This window comes from Typopeltis vanoorti, chromosome 21 (assembly GCF_054136105.1).
Source record: "Typopeltis vanoorti isolate ZY-2024b chromosome 21, IOZ_Tvanoo_1.0, whole genome shotgun sequence".
NCBI lineage: Eukaryota > Metazoa > Arthropoda > Arachnida > Uropygi > Thelyphonidae > Typopeltis > Typopeltis vanoorti.
This window is the reverse complement of record NC_143569.1, coordinates 9,882,343-9,900,659: the sequence shown is the minus strand read 5'-3', so window position 1 is coordinate 9,900,659 and position 18,317 is coordinate 9,882,343. Positions and strand designations below refer to the sequence as shown.

At 37.0% G+C, this 18,317-nt stretch overlaps 1 protein-coding gene across 3 annotated transcripts in view; it reads left to right on the top strand.

Annotated features, from left to right (window-relative positions):
* Positions 1-18,317, top strand: part of LOC150094613 (diacylglycerol kinase theta-like) — a 570,433-nt gene that overhangs the window by 250,912 nt on the left and 301,204 nt on the right. For all 3 annotated transcript variants that reach the window (XM_090411566.1, XM_090411564.1, XM_090411565.1), the window contains one exon: positions 3,229-3,370. In XM_090411566.1, coding sequence (XP_090267692.1) covers positions 3,229-3,370 — 142 coding nt within the window. The remainder of the gene's footprint in view (positions 1-3,228; positions 3,371-18,317) is intronic.

Here is an 18,317-nt window from a genome sequence, read left to right as displayed (position 1 = left end):
ACATAAAAATGTAAATAAATTCACATGGAGGGAAAATACAAAGGATAAAAAAAGTCTCATTGACTATGTTATTGTTGATAGCAATGTTCTTTAAATGGTCCATAACAAAAGCAGAAACAGAGGATTTGAAATTGGAAGTGATCACCATTTAATTTCTAGCAGGAAAATTTGAATTTCATATCCTTGCCCCAAATCCCCCTCCTCTTCCTCCATCTCTGAAACTCAACTCTGTGAATTGTGCTTTCTCAATCCTTCTTCATATCCAACATACCAAAGACTGGAAACCATCTTAAACAATCCTTTCTGGACCCTTTCAAGATATCCTCAATTCTCCTTGAAAAACCAAGCACTTTTTCATTTTCAGCTATCTCAGTTTCCTGTTCTTTGACATCACTTCTTACTTCTTCAGTTCTCTTGTTCCGTTTTTTTTTCCTCACTTCATTGCTTGGGTTTTTCACTCAGGCTTTTTCATCCCACGTACAGATAAATTAGCCTTGAGAACACATGCAATTTATAGACAAAAAATACTGTTCTTAGCAGTGAGGGGCAGTAGATGGTGTTGTAGTAAAGAGGATGAGATGCATTTAACAAAGTAGAGTAGATTGCACTCCCACGATGAGTTCTTGGACTCCCTGGAGGTGTCACGTAATAATAATAATAATAATAATAGCTCTCTCCACTTTGGCAACGGACCCCTTCATCAGCACTACCCCCCCCCCCAGTTCTATTCAGATGCTGTCCATGATTCTTATACTGTTCTATTCATCCCTCAAATTCATCCAACACATTCTGGTGAACACGCAAAATGCTTCTCCTACATACTGTTGTCTTTCTCTCTCTCTCTCTCTCTCTCTACAGTAATCTCTTGATATTCATCATCACTTTCTCTTTTTGTCCAATTGAATCATTTGTTTCCAGATTCACTACTAACTCTCTTGCTCAATTACTCCTCATATTCAATGCATCAATCATTCTGTTTATTCTCCCTCCTGGAAAAGCAATTTAATACACTTTCTCATTCATAACACTTTTAATAATGGAATCTCCATACAGCACAAAGGGATTCTACAATGAAAATATGAAAAAAAAGTTTCTATAACACATGACCATGACATACATATGTTGTAAACAAAATTAAACTCATACATAATTTTGTGTATGAGTTTAATTTTGATTAAACTCATACACAATTTATTAAAACTAGTAAGTTTAATAAATTAACTGAGGGTACATTAGCTGGCACATTAAATTTAAAAATTAAGAGTATTAGTCAAATTAATAGGTGATTTTTACATAACAAGTACAAATCCAAATAATAGACACTTGAAGGACTGATTTTCAGAAGGTAGGTAAGAGTATGGGAAAGCTGGATAAGGAAAATTAAATAGAACATCAGATATCATGTATATCATTGTAGTAATGAATGCATCATTTAATTCGTAGAATTAACCGCCCAACCTCTAATAATGTGTGTGTGTACATATCATAGTTGTCATGGATGCAAAGTACATATTAATATTGTAATACGATTGATATTACATTGAAATTTCATGGATACAAAGTGCATAAGGAGTGATATATTTCATCCATATTGACGTTGATGTTGTTAATTTAAATGTGAGAAATGAGAGTCATTGTTTTTTTAAAAATGATTATATCTTATTATAAAGAACATTTTGAAATAAATTCATCCATTTTTTGCATAATAATGCATTGTATCAAAGAATTTTCAGTGCAGTGTAATGAATATTTGCTTTGAGGCAGTATTTGACAAGGTTCTGTTCAAGAATGGAAGATTGAAATGTTTCTTGTACAAGTTGCTTGCAACATGTTGCAGGCAACTTGCATCTTGACATGTATCCGTTCAAATTAATTAATCTTAACAGCAGAGAAATGAAATCAAGACATTCAGACATTGATGCAGAGCTGTAATTTTCTAAATAAAAAAATTGCGTTTACCATTTTTTTAATATTTTAAAATCAAGGTAATAAATGGGATTGATAAATGTTAATGAGTTTTATTATTATTATTTACATCTGACCATGGAATAACTCCTTGGAATCAAAATACATACTGTATGTGTGACAGTATGGCAACACAGTGTGTTATGTCAAACATTTGACAGTATCAAACTATGCTTTAAAATCATTCATTGTGTGTGTGTGCGTGCGTGCGTGTGTGTGTGTGTGTGTGTGTGTGTGTGTGTGTGTGTGTGTAGTCACAACACTCTGAGGCAATGCATTCCACTCACAAACCACTCTCCATGCAAACAATCTGCTTCTTGCACCCTTACTTCTGCCCCACCCTCATTATACAGTTTCCAGGAATGGTTCTTCCTGTCCTATGAAAAATTTCTTCTGCATTAATTTAGTAACAGTCCTTTTACCAACATATACCTTCTCTTACTCCTCCTTCTCTATTTGCTTATTCTTCCTACCTATTCACAAGGCTTTGTGAATAGGAAGAGTAAGAGAAGGTATCCATCCTCAATCTGTCTTCATACTCCACATTTCAAACACCAATTAGTACCATAGTTAGTTTTTTCTGGACCCTTTCTAATATCTTCAAAACTTTGAAAACAGGTGATTATATCTGTCCACAATAATCTATATAAGGCTCAATCAATGCTTTATACAATAGAACCATAACATCTTTATTTCTACACATTAAGGTCCTCTGCATCATTGCCATAATCTGATGTGATGACTTCACACTTTTCTGCAATGTGACCCCTGAAGTTCAGGTCCTTGTTAATGGATGAAAATCCATCATTTTCATCGATTAACATAATCACTTTTCTTACTACTTGCCTTACTTTTGTTTTATTAAATGATTACCACATATTCAGTAAAGAAGAGGAAGAGCAGAGATGGTAGAGGCATTTATGAAGATATGAGTACCAGCACATCCTTTTTTGCGAAAAATAAAAATGAAGACGGTACAAATTTTTAGTAGCATGCTGATAGTTTTCACAGTTAAAAAAAAAGTTTTTTTATTAATAATCTCCATTTTTCTTATTGCAAAATTCTTTGTTATTGATATATTTATTTATGTTTGGTATAGAAAAATTAAATTTTCTATAAAAATAGTTTTGCCTTGTGGTTAAAAAAAGTGTTGCATTAAAATACTTCACTCTTTTAATTTCCTCTCCCTCCTTTTCTTGGTTGCTGCTGTAATGTAGAAATGCTTACTTCAGATTTTTTTTTTTTTTTTGTACTCTTGCTTAGATCCAAATGAAAGGGAATTAACAGAGCTCATGCCAATACAGAATCTTACTAGGCGGGAAGGTCAGAGAGCTACTGTTGTTCTACGTTTTCGACCTCCAGATTCTGACATAGGTCACATCAAAGTTTATCCAGGAAAGTTAGGGTAAGTAGCCAAATAATTGTTTCCATTTATTATTATTATTTTTTATGACTCCTACCACGAATGGTTGTAATTCTATGACCATGGGTGAGTTAAGGATTTCTTTCCATTTTTTTTTAAATTTTTATATATTTTGTATTTTTATTTATTTTTTACACAATCTGGAAACCCTACTATAGAGACCAAACATGAAACTTTTTCACACCACTACAGGTGTCTAGTATGTGGGAAGGTAGTCTTACCCCTGGCAATGAAATTTATGTCCTGCCTAAAGAAATTATGAACATCCATGCCCGTGGTGGGATTTGAATCGTCAGCTCATTAATTGGAGAGTGGATATGCTAACCACTCATTCAGTCATCCAGCAAAAGAATTTTTAAAGAATATTTTTTATAAATCTCCCGAAATTATTTATGTCATAGTTTAGTTCTACAGTTACATGTAATATTTGAGTTATACAACAAAAGTACTTATATGTAAAATGGATATCACATAAAAATCTAAATAAAATATACATTTAATTATTTTTTCTGTTCATATGGAAACCATTCATCACTTCTAATAAGCAAGAAAAATTAAACTTCATATAAATTGATGACATGTAATTTCATCAAATAAGTGCTGCATATTACCTCACCTGTGCTGTGAATATATATTAGAATTAAAAATCAATTGTGCTGTTAGTAAAGTTGTCAGTTCTTTCTTAGGTATGACTGTGGTGAGTTGAAATGTCAAGCAAATATTGTGAAGGTCTGTTGGTTAAACTGCAGGAGAATAAAGAAGTGCTGTTTGTTAATGAATATAATGAATTCAAGAGGTACATTTCTAGAATTGCATACAACTGATGGATTGTATTTAAATGTATTTTATTTGAGTTGGAGGCTGTTGTTGGAAGAGAAAGTAATGAGTGATGTGAACAAGTGGTGAGATGAAAGAGCAGAAGAGTAGGATATGTGAGACTGAAGAAGCACTTAAATTAAAGATGAACAGTGAAACAAGGCAAGTTGAGGTGGACAGGGAGATTCGGCATAAGGAGAGTGGATGCTGGAAGCAGCAGTATGAGGATGGTTAGTATAGAAATGGAAATTTATGAATGCCATGAATATCAGAAATAAGGGAGATGAAATTGTTGCATTGATTGAGTTCATTATCTTAAAAACTGTTGAAATAAGTGAAACATCATTGGATGAGAATCATATTCTGACAGGAAGAGAAAAAGGAAAGGCAAGAAAGTATGGGGAGGACTTTTGATGGTATTAGGGGAATTATTATTATGCCTGCACAAGGTGGAGATGCAAGTAGGGCAGAATAGTGGTAGTGATTTGTAAGCAGTATGGCGTGAAGTGGAATTAAAGAGAGTGGGATATATGTTTTTATGATAGAATGATTATGCACAGTCTATCATAATGAGTTCTCATCTTCATCATTTTCTCTCATTCACCCAATCATTCCTGGAATAAAGTTGACATATAAAAGGTAGAAGGAAGTTTAGTGCATTTCAGAAGGTACTTCTGTGGAATGAGGGTGGTTTGTTACTTGGAGTAACCTTTGTAAAGCTTGCTTTGGTGATAGCAGAGTGGATATGACCGCTGATGAACAGCAAAAATTTTATCAAACTGGTTCTGTCTACTCTCTCTCTCTCTCTGTCTTGGGGAAAAAAAAGGTGTGGAAAGGATTTAAATCAACAGAACATTTTGTTTAGCAGCAAGATAAAAACTGGAACCATATTTGGCTTATGATGTTAAATAGTTTATGTATTAATTTCTATTATTGTGAATCATATGACTTTCTTTCCCCCCACTAAAAATGTAAACATTTGTCTAATAAAACCAAAATTCTACAGAAATCTTAAATACCAATCAGAGCAGAGTTAGTGTGTATGTGTACATACTAATTGATATATATTAACTGAAATACTAAAAAAAAAAATATATATATATATATACTGTGGACAAGGTATAAAATTGTATCATTAGAAATTGTGGAATACAAAAAAGTGCCAACACATAAAAAAAAAAAAAATCAAGAACAGAAAAGAATGAGTCTTTTCATAGAAACTAGTTTTATTTTTTTATTTTATTATCTATTTAATTATGATATTTGTATTTATAATAATTAGGAAATAATTTTAATTAGAATATCTATTGGAAAAAAGAAATAGTGTATGGAATCAAAGCAACTGAATATATAGAGGTACCATGTGTAAACCACATGGTACCTCTATATAATCCAGCACTCAGAAACCACATACCTTTGGTTTCTGAGTGCTGGATTTAGGAAGAATGCTGTGTTATGATAAGGTATCATAACACAGCATAAGGTACTGACTTGGGAAGTTGCCAAGTAAGAGAAAATTTCCATCCAAAAGAGATATATATACAGAGCTATGAGGCTGGTGATTATGAAAAGCTAAATAATCAACTTACACAAAATGATGGGCTCTTTTCCTCACTACTCATCATCTCATACCATGGGATGATGAACAGTGAAGAGAAGAGGTTACATAATATAATTAGTTAAAACACATTTGACTCAGGCTATGTACAGCTGCATACCATGAGTTCGGTAAGTGAATAATGTAGGAATGAAATGGGTGAACAGTGAAATTATGCAAGCAGTATGAAAGAAAGTTGTTGAAATGAAAAAAGTGCAGTATGAGAGGAGATAGATAACTCAGCAAAATGTAATACAAAAGAATTCTTTCAGTGTGGTAAGGAAGAGGATGAATAATTATGGTGTGATACTGGCTGATGGTGATGTGGCAAAGTGACCACTGCAGAGAATTAAGTGTAATTATTTAATAAGCACTTGGTACCTCATACTGGTATGAAAGATGTTATGCGGTGCCCAGAAGGAAGGCAAATACAGCAGCCACCAGAAATGAAGGAAACAGAGGTGTTCAAGGTGTAAGTAAACTAGATATTAAAAGTCGTGGAGCCAGATGATATATTGTGAAGAGTAAAAGAATTTGACTCCTTGATCTATTTGTGTAATGAGAATCTGGCAATAGGTCTCAAAAGAATGGAAAGACTAATAATAGACCAGCCGGTTTATCTGCAGTTGATTAAGATACTAAAGAGATTGCTATTGCTTTTTTGTTTTGTCAACTTGACCCAACCACCTACACATGCACACATAAGTGGCCATACCCAATGCATCATGTGTTATGTGGAGGATAAGTGGTTCAGGAAAAAAAGAAGGAATCTGTTAATTTGTTTATTGAAGAACTTGAGGGGAGGAGGTTGTGTTTATTAGAAAAAGCAGTAGGAGGAAGGCTTTTCAAAGAACAGAGGTGGATGGAACGAATGAAGAAAATGAGAAGTTGGTTCATTAAGTTTAAAATTTTGTTCTTACATGACTGGAGGAAAGCAGAAGAATGGTATTGGTTAGTTTGTTAGAGTACTGCTGATGAAAGTACCTGTGAAAAGACACTTCAGAAACTGAATATCTATAAGAAAGCATTTGGAGGTGCTCTTTCTCTCTCTCTCTCTCTCTCTCTGTGTGTGTGTGTGTGTGTGTGTGCGTGTGTGTTTATTCTAAGGACAGTATTCTAAAGACTGGTGGATTTGGAAATAATAAAATGTTAAAAAATGAAGTAATGTTTTAAATGGAAAGAATACCAAGTTTTTTGGAGACTATGGAGGAGGCTATTCATTTGATGTGTTTACTACAGAATAGACTAGAAGTGAAAGCCAACCCAAGAAGTGAAAATCAATCTTGTGTGGATATTGAAAATCTTTCTTTTGAGAAATAAGACAGGATTGTATTTCGATAGCATTCAAATCAATTAGATTATCTTCAACCCAAGTGAGAAGGTCAATGTTTAAGTCATTGGTTTTGGAAGGTCTTCAAGCTAGAATCATTTGAGTAGTGCAGAGTTTCTCAAATAAGTAAAACTATGAATAGAATTTGAGGTTCTTAAGAGAAGGTAACCAATGTTATAGGAGGCAAAGTGTTGGAAAGTGCACAGAGCTCTGAACTACTCCAACATTAATTTATTTATTTATTCATATGGAGTTCTCTCCCTTTCTCCCCCATCCCTATTGGGGCGAGTTGGGCCCCCCTCATGGGGGATTAAGTATTTATGGCTGTAGATCTGTGTGTGTTCAGAGGGCTGGTTTGCTTGCAGGATGAAAAACTCCAGATAAACTGGGGGGGGAACCCTGCTGTCCATGCCCAAGACCAGCTAACTTGGCTATGGCTGAGGAAGATTCTTAAGCTCCTCACGTTGACGACAGGAATCGAACCCAGGACACTCCTTCCCTAGGCATATGGTTGCGAAGCGCAAAGCCACTAGGCTAACCGCGTGGACACCAACATTAATAAATAAATATGACAAGAGGAATCTAGGAGGAACATTTGGTAAGAAGGCTTCAGTGCCAGACAGGATCGCCTTGTGAATATCAAGAGCAACCTTGTGAATTTCTCCAAACATTTCCACTGCTTGTATCCAAAGGTGGGTATGGTCAGTGAGAATGTCTACCATTGAATGTAAATGGTGGAATGCATATTGGCAATTGCTACTTAACTTGCTTCCATAAGTATAGGCAGTACAGGATTGTTAATTCAGGATAAACAATACCAAGAGAGGAAAAATATATATTTATTGAACTCACTAATATTTTGCTGGTTTTCTTACCAGCATCATCAGAGTACAGTTATAACTGTGATAGGCCATAGCACTAAACTATGTAATTGAGGAAAACAATTTAAATAGCAACTGACAACAGATGTAATTTCCTCACTTTGCAAATGTTGTATAATGCAGTAAAGGCTGAGTGGGATGTTATAGGTTTTGTTTCAAGTTGCTTGCAATATGTTGAATTATTTTTTTGGGGCTGATTTGCCACATTTGTTGGAAACCTAGGTATTGGCTGTTGGTCTATGTTTTTGGGATAGAATGGAGCCTTCATTCCATTAAGAGTTATTGGAAATATCTGCTGAAGCAGGAGTTTGGATAAAAAGAATAAAAACAATAGTCAGCCAAGAAAAAGAGGAGTATAAAAATGCTGGCTATCCCATTTGTCACTGTTGTAATTTTCCAAAGGATACGAGACTAAGAATGAGTAGGTGAAGAGCATTCTGCTGGAAAAGTGACTTGGATAGGTTATGGTTGGATTTACCAAAAGGAGGGCTGACATCCAAAGAATATTTATCAGGAGCATTGGATAAGTAGTCGAGAGCATCAGACAAGGGAAGATTCAGTTATGAACATTAAAGACTCCCAAGGAAGATGGCCTCACTATTAGGTACTTGTATATAACCAATGTCAGACAAATACTGAATTATAGAGACAGCAAATGAATGCATCTGAATGGTTCAAGCCTACAGAACAGATCATAAAATGGAGATTCAAGATTTGTCTTGAATCTCCATCTGACACTGGATTTCTCAGATTTGACAAAAACATAGGTTCTATTCTTCTTGCAGAAGAAATTAGGCATAGTACTTTGAAAAAATGCTAAGAGTTTCAGGAATATCTGTACTGAGTTTTTGGTACTGATCGAATCATACCCCATGGATAATTGCTATAAACAAAATTAGTTAACTAGAAGTGAGAATACTAATTCTGAGATATATAATTTTTCAAGAGGATAGAAAGTAGAAAAGAAGGGTGGGGAGCTTAACGAATGAAACTTAATTGTGAATGGCTCAGATTGTCGGTGGAAAAACGTATTACCTGCCTATACTTTCAGAAAATTCTGTATCTCTCCATTTCTATTTCTGATGGTATATCATCATTAGACAACCAAGTTTGACTTATGTTAAATTATCTTTAAGCATACTGACTTAATCAGTGTAAAATCTAAGCTTCTTTATTTCTGATACTCCTGATGTTAGTATACAAACATAATATTCCCACTCTCTTTGATACCATCTCACCAACACACTCCTCTGAGTTCTTTAGTACATCTCTCTCTTTGCTCTGACCACTCCTGTTTCTCTGTTTCAGACTGCTTTCCATTCATATCTCTCTCATCCCCACCTTTATGTCTTCCATCACTCTCTCTTTCCATAATCTCTTCTTCTTGTGCCCATCTTCTTTCTGTCCTTCCACAATTTCTTCCTCTATGTTAACTTTATCTTGAACTCTGTGCATTCTCAGCAAACACAGTGACAAGTTTCCTTTAAGTGTCCAGCACGAAACCCATTCAAATCCTTCAACCTTAAAACATTCCAATTTCCTTTCAAATTTACTCCATATTTGTGCCTACAACTGCTACTGACAAAAGATCAGTTATTTGTTGCAATGTGCCATTTGGAAAACATGCTTTATGTACCCTGTTATTCACCACACCTCTAATGACTGAATCCCTACATGATCCTAGACAATCATCCTTTGATGCTTACTTCATACTACTAACTTTCTTCTTCTCATTCACATCAGTCAATGAAGCAGTTCACTTTCAGAGCATTCAATTTCATCCATCTGTTACTTAATTTCAATTTTCATTTTCATCAACTCTTGCCAAAGCTCTTTTACCAAGTTGCCATTGTTATCATTACCAGCACTTCCATCCATTCATGACTACTGTTGGCAATACTATTCTCCTTTTTGGAATACTATAGCCCATCATCGCACTTCCCTCATACTTTGATACTTACCTCCTTTTCAGGAATGGCTCCATAAGCTATTTACATTTTTAGTACATACATATAGAGGGGGCGCTAGTGGGTCAAGTGCTACGAACGTGTTTTGAAGAGCTCCTGATTCAGATAAGTTTTACTAGGAATAATTAAGTATATATGCGTAATTGTTTAAGTAAGAGCGGTTGTAAATGTTGTACGCTACCGATATTATTAGTGTGGGGTTTTTTTTCTTGCTTAAACTAAATACGAAAACGTTAATATTAGACCTAGTAACCTGCAGAGAAAAAAAAAAAAAAAATGGCGGCGGCATTATCATTCCATGATTTTAATTTGGATTTCAGTCGGTTCGCTAAGTGTGAGGTCTGTTATATGTATTCCTTCGACTACATAAATGATTTGTGGATGTTTAGTGCGGATGGAAGAAGGGTGTGTGCGAAATGTGACCTGAACGAGGAATTGATGAATGCGAATATGAAGTTGATGACAGAAAGTGCTAGTACCGATTGTGTCGCGAGTGCACATTTGAAAGAGGAGGATGGTGAGAAGACAGGCGAAAAAATGTTAAAAAATCAGGAAAAAAAAAAAAGAGCGATTTGACAACCGTAACGGATGTTAAAAGGAACGAAAGTGAGGCAGAAAGAAACGAAATTGAGAGAACGAATGAAAGTAGAAATGGCGTGGTGCAGAAATCGCAAGTAAAAAAAATCGAAAATGAATGATAGTGAAAAAAGAATGACTGATGGCGAAAGTTGGACGCATGTTGGAACGAAAGTACTGAACCAAAGAAAGATGAATGACAGTAAAAGTGAGAAGAATGATAGCGAAAGTTGGACACATGTTAGTCCGAAAGTACGGAAACAAAGAAAGATATGTGAGAGTGAAAGTGAGAAGAATGATAGTGAAAGTTGGACGTATGTTGGACCGAAAGTACGGAAACAAAGAAGGATGAATGAGAGGGAAAGTGAGAAGAGGGGGTTGAGAGTTAGAAAGTTCGAAAGATTTAATGATAGAGTGAATGTGTCGCGAGGTTTAGAAGGTGAATTGGATTGGATGAAGCAAGAAATGAAATGGATGCGGAATGAAATTAAGAGAATTCAGGTCAAAACTATTAAAATAAATCATGATGGCATGAAAGAGATAACAAAAGATGAGCGAGTGGCGTTGTATGGCGACTCCATTATTAAAGGTGTGCTAGAGGATAAAATGCACAAGGTATGTTTTCCAGGCGGTAAAATGAGTAGAGTGATTGAGGCATTGAATATGAGGCGGTAACGAGCAAAAGAGTTAATTGTATTAATTGGTACGAATGATTTGAGAGAGAACAAAGAGCATGTCAAAATGAATGTCAGGAGACTGCTTGGAAAGATAAAGGAGAATAGTGTGACAGGAAGGGTGGTCAGTGTGTTGCCTAGGTATGATTGTGGTGAAATGAGGCGGAGAGCAAGGATTATGAATGATATTCTGGCTGAAATGTGTGAGGAGATGGGAGTACAGTATGTTAATGTGTGGAATGAGTTTGAGGGACGAAGTGAGCTGTATGGGAGCGATGGACTGCATTTGAGTGGTTATGGTGTGAGTCGCTTGGAGAGACTGCTGCTGGAAGGTAGAGAAGTGAATAGAGAGAATGAATCAGATCGAGAGGGGAGTGATGTGGAAGAGCAGGAGAGTAAGACAGGAGAGATTGAAGGAGTGGAAATGAATGTGGAAGTGAGTGGTATGAGTATAGAAAATGAGAGAATGGGTGTGCAAGAGGAGCAGGGAAACGGCGAGGCTCAGGGTGGACAGGGATACACAGCGTGAGAAAGGTGGATGCTCCAAGAGGAGGTGAGAGAATGTGTAAGCAGGAAAGTAATGGGATGATCAGGGATCAAAAGGAAACAGATGGAATTGCAAAGGGTTCTAAAATGAAGAAGCAGAAAGGGAAATGGCCCCAGTCCAGCATGGAGAGATCACATCGAGTGAGTGGTATCAGTGGAACTATCTGTAGATCCAGAAATGAGTTGTTGTGTTTGTATACCAATGCTAGAAGTATAAGAAACAAGGCAGATGAAATGGTTGCACTAATTGCGTCCGTGCACCCAGAGATTGTCGGAATAAGTGAGACATGGTTAGATGAGGACGACATCCTGACAGGAATAGAGATGGAAAGGTATGATGTGTTTCGTGAGGATAGAAGGGGTAAAAAGGGAGGGGGAGTGCTATTGATGATAGAGAAAGAGTTATGTCCATACAAGGTAGAGATGCAAGAGGGAAATGGGGCCAGTGGTTTTGAGGCAGTATGGTGTGAGATAGAGGTGAATAGAATCAAATACTTGGTGGGATGTTGTTATAGACCTGGTAATGTGGATGGTGGTGATAGTGAAATGTATAGTCAAATAAGCCAAGCAAATAAGAAAAGGGTGATCATTATGGGTGATTTTAATTATGGCAATATAGACTGGAATGAAGAGATAGCAACTGGAAGTAAAGAAAATGAGTTTCTTGAGTTTTTGAGGGATAACTACCTCAGACAGTATGTAACAGAGGGCACAAGAGGATTAAGGGTCTTGAATTTGGTCATCTCATCGGAGGATGTAATTATCAATGAGGTATCAAATCATCCACCAATTGGTGAAAGTGACCATGAGGTGATTACTTGGGTGGTTGCCAGCAGTGCAAGGACCCCTGTGAAAAAAGGGTATATGTGGAACTACAAGGGGGGGTGATTATGAAGAGCTCAGGAGACAGCTTGCAGGTTTAGCATGGAATGAGGAGTTAGCTGGAAAAGAGATTAATGCAGCTTGGGGGATTTTCAAAAAATATTTAGTGGATGCAATGTCTAAATGTATACCACGGGTGAGAAGGTTAAATAAGTTAGGTGTGAGATGGATGAATAAAGAGATTAAGCATGCAATACAGAGAAAAAGGGCATTGTGGAGGCAGCATAAGAGAAGTGGAAGTAACCAATTTCATGAGTTCTACAAAGACCAGGCAAGGAGAGTGACTTGGTTGGTGAGAGTAGCTAAAGAGAGGTATGAACAGCAGTTAGCTAATGAAGCTAAAAAAAATCCTAGGGAGTTCTTTCGATATGTAGCCAGCAAAAGAAAGAATGATTATGGAAAGATGACATTGATTGGAGGAAATGGTATAAAGACAGCTGTTGCAGAATGTGTGGTGGAGATACTTAATGAGCAGTTCATAAAGATCTTTCAATCTTGTGAATGTGACTTCATGGAGAGATTAAGAGCAGTTGATGGTGGGGAGGAGAGACTGACTGTAAGTGAGCAAGAGGTGTTTGGGGAGTTGATTAAACTAGATGTAAATAAGGCTGTGGGACTTGATAATATATCACCGCGTATTCTGAAGGAATGTGCCAGAGAGTTGACGCCTGCCTTGACATATTTTTTTAATACGAGTCTTGCACTTGGTCAAGTCCCTAAAGAGTGGAAGGAGGGCAAGATTGTGCCACTTCATAAAGGAGGTGATCGAACTCAAGCATCAAACTATAGGCCTATCTGTGTGTCAGGTGTTGTGGTTAAGTTGTTGGAGAAGCTTGTGAGAACTAGGACCCAGAGTTGGGTTGACAACAATGGTATAATCTTTGATGGACAGCATGGATTTGCTAAAGGGAGGTCGTGTTTTTAGTAATCTACTTACTTATTACAATAAAGTGACTGCTTCCTTGGACAGAGGAGAAGGATACACAGTAATATACTTGGATTTTGCAAAAGCTTTTGATAGAGTACCTCATGATAAGTTGACAGTCAAACTAGAGCAGATGGGGTTGGATATTAGATTAGTGCATTGGATTGGAGACTGGCTATCTGATAGGTATCAACAAGTTGTGTATGGGGATGCAATATCCAGGAAAAGGAAAGTCACTAGTGGAGTGCCTCAGGGATCTGTTTTAGGGCCATTACTATTTAACTTGTATATTAATGATATTGGCGAAGATTTGGATGGATATATTCAGTTGTTTGCAGATGATGCAAAGTTGGGACGAACCATAAAGAGTAGTGAAGATGTTGTGGCCTTGCAAGAAGACTTGAATAAATTGAGTGATTGGGCAAGCAAATGGGGATGTGAGTTCAATGTTGCAAAATGTAAGGTTTTAAAATTTGGAAAACAAAGATGGGATGCAGAATTTATGCTTGGTGAGAATATATTGTTGGAGGTAGAGGAAATAAGAGATCTGGGAGTGATAGTGGATAAGGATCTAAAATTTAGGGGACACATCGCCAAAACTGTGAAGACAACACAAAGACTTCTGGGAATGATGAGGAGGACACTGATGTGTAGAAGTAGGGAGATTCTTGTTCCATTGTATAAGGCTTTGATTAGGCCACACATGGACTATTGTGCCCAGATTTGGTCACCTGGTTTTCAGAAGGATGAAGAGATGTTGGAAAGGGTCCAAAGGCGACTGACTAAGGTAGTTTCTGACCTCTGGAATGTCGAGTATGAGGAAAGATTGAAAAGATGTAATTTGCAGAGTCTAGTGGAGAGAAGGGACAGGGGAGATATGATAGAGATCTACAAGTTGGTAAGGGGTTGTTATAGGATCAATGGTGGAGAAGTTCTACAGAGAATAGTGGGAGATCAGGGGAGAACCAGAGGTCATACCTGGAAACTGTATAAAGAGGGTGTGAGTAGGGGAGTGAGAGGCAGGTTTTTTTCCTGCAGAGTTGTGAATGATTGGGATGTGTGTGAGATAAAAGGACCTCCTAGATGAGTCTTTGACTCCATGAGGTCTTGTTTGATAATAATAATAATAATATAACAATTTTTTTCAGCATGTCCATCGAGAAAAATTCAGGGTAAAACTTAATATTGGAGCTGATGCACTTCCTTATGGACCATTTCCAAAATGTTTCACCAAAACAGAAACAACCAGCAACAATGCAAACAGACCAATAAAATTAAGATAATAAACATTACAGAAGATTATTATTATTATTATTACCCAAGACCTCATGTAGTCAAAGACTCATCTGGACACACACACACACACCTCATCATACCATGTCTTAAACACACTCAAACTCCTTGCAGACACCACACTCTCTGGCAAGGCATTCTGATCATTTACAACTCTGTATGAAAAAAACCTGCCTCTCACTCCCCTGCTCACACCCTCTTTATACAGTTTCCATGGATGACCTTTTGTTTCTCCCCTGATCTTCCACTATTTTCTGTTGAACTTCTCCAGCATTGATCCTATAACAACACTTTATCAACTTGTAGGTCTCTATCATTTCTCCACTCTTCCTGCAAATTACATCTTCTCAATCTTTCCTCATACTCGACATTTCAGATGTTAGAAACTAACTTAGTCAGTCACCTCTGAACCCTCTCCAACATCTCTTCATCCTTCTGAAAACCAGGTGACCAAATCTGGGCACAATAGTCCATGTGTGGCCTAATCAAAGCCTTATACAATTGTAACAAGAATCTCCCTACTTCTACACATGAGTGTCCTCTGCATCATTCACAGAAGCCTTTGTGTTGTCTTCACAATTTTGGCTATATGTCCCCTAAATTTCAGATCTTTATCCACTCTCACTTCCAGATCTTTTATTTCCTCCACCTCTGACAATATATCCTCACCAAGCATAAATTCTGCATCCCATCTTTGTTTTCCAAATTTTAAAACCTTACATTTTGCAACATTGAACTCACATCCCCATTTCCGTACCTAATCACTCAATTTATTCAAGTCTTCTTGTAAGGCCAAAACATCTTCTCTACTCTTCATGGTTTGTCCCAACTTTGCATCATCTGCAAACAACTGAATATCTCCATCCAAATCTTCACCAATATCATTAACATAAATTATATATAAATTAAACATCTTAATGCCCCTAAAACAGATTCTTGAGGCACTCCACTAGTGACTTTCCTTTTCCTGGATATCGCTCCTCCATACACAACTTGTTGATACCTATCAGATAGCCAGTCTTCAATCCAATGTACTAATCTAATATCCAACCCAGACTGTCAACTCATGATAAGTTGACAGTCTGCTCTAGTTTGACTGTCAACTTATCATGAGGTACTCTATCAAAAGCCTTTGCGAAATCCAAGTATATCATTGTTTATCCTTCTCCTCTGTCCAAGGAAGCAGTCACTTTATTGTAATAAGTATGTAGATTACTAAAACATGACCTCCCTTTAGCAAATCCATGCTGTCCATCAGAGATAATACCAATGTTGTCAACCCAATTCTGGATCCTAGTTCTCACAAGCTTCTCCAACAACTTAACCACAACACCTGACACACAGATAGCCTGTAATTTGATGCTTGAGTTCGATCACCTACCTTATGAAGTGGTATATCCGGCCTGAAAAGATAATAATAATAAGATTATTATGAAGGTCTTGAATTATGGATGTCCTGAATTAATATTTATTCAGGACCTCTATAGAGTCATGAGACTCATCTTGGGAAGCCCATCCTATACGACACAAAGTCTCTCATACCACTCCTTAAACTCCTTCACTGTTTATGCTTCCACTAGCCTATCAGGCAATACATTCCATGGTTTACCCACCCACAAAAAAAAAGCCAATCCTCATCATCTTGCTCACCACTTCCAATTGTAACCTCCAGGGATGGCCCTACTTGTCCTTATTACCCCTGTCCTTTGTTCCCATATGAAAGAACTCCCTAGGGTCAACCTTGTAACCACCTCTCAACAGCTTAATTGTCTCAATTGTACTACATCTCCTTCTTCTATCTTCCAAACTTTGCAGTCCATATGCCTTCAAACTATCCTCAAAACTAACATGGTTCAGTCTAGATAATTATTTTCATTATCTGCTTCTGCACCCATTCCAAAGTTAATGCATCCCCTTCAAATCCTGGTTACCAAACCTGAGCACATTAATCCAGATATGATATGATCAGACCTTTACACAATGGGATTACCATTCTGGTATCTTTTTGCAAGATGTCCCCTGAACTTCAAGTTTCTATCAATAATTACCCTAAAAGTTCCACCAACAGAGTATGTAGAATCCCATCAATGGATCCTGAACTTCAAGACCCTACATTTAGTTGCATTAAATTTACAACCCCATTAATTTGCCCATTTGTCCAGCTTATTGAAATCCTCCTGAAGGGCTATCATTTCTGCATTGTTACTGATAATCCTTCCCAAATTCACATCATCAGCAGACAACTAAATATTCCACCCCCTTGTACCCCATCGATATAGAGGTTAAACCACACAGGTCCCAGTACCCCACTGATCTGTGTAGAACCCTATTTATGACTTCTGCTTCCTTGATATTGCTCCCACATACACATCTTTGTGATATCTATCAGACAGCCAATCTCCAATCCAATTCACTAACCTGACATCTAAACCCACATGCTATAATGTAAATGTCAGTTTATCATGGGGAATTCTGTCAAATGCCTTTATTATTATTATTATTATTATTGTTATTATTATTAAGAGAGACCTCCAGGGAGTCAGAGACTCATCGAGAGAGGCCACATACATCATACTTATTCTTGAATTCATTCACACTTCTTGCACTCACAACATCCAATAGCAATCCATCCCAATCATGCACCACTACCCTCTGAGAGAAAAATCTAGCCCTCACACCCTTCTTGGTGGCCTTCATTCTCAGCTTCCAAGGATGCCCTCTCATCTTTTCCCCACTCTCCACCGGAAACATCAACGGAAACTAGGAGACCAAACCTGCGCACAATAATCCAAGTGAGGTGTTATCAAGGCCTTGTAAAGAGGCAAAATAACATCCTTATCTTTACATGTGAACAATCATTATCTTTTGAGTTGTATTTGCAATCTTTGCCACATGGCCCCTAAACTTCAACTTCCTACCTATTAACACTTCAAGATGCCTAGCCTCATCAGTTTCTTCTAGCCTATTCCCACTAATATAATACATTGAATATCTAATCATGCTGAAGTGGATGACTTTACATTTACTGACATTGAGCTGACACCCATTTTCCCATGCCCACAATTCCAGCCTATTCAAATCATTCAGCAAAGACTGCATATCAGCAGCATTCCTGATTACCCTACCTATCTTTGCATCATCAGCAAATAATTGTATATCGCTTGTCAAATCCTTTTCAATATCATTAATGTACAGATTGAATAACAGTGGACTAAGCACTTATTCTTGTGGTAGTATACCACTTGTTACCTTAAACCTTGCAGACTCAGATCCCCTGTATGCCACTTTTTGATATCTGTCAGTCAGCCATCCTCTTATCCTTGCTAATATTGTATAACCCAAACCAATTTTCTCCAATTTATGCAGCAGTCTTCCATGCTGTATCCATGCTGTATTCTGTCAAAAGCCTTCGCAAAATCCAAAAGTATCATGGTGTATCCAT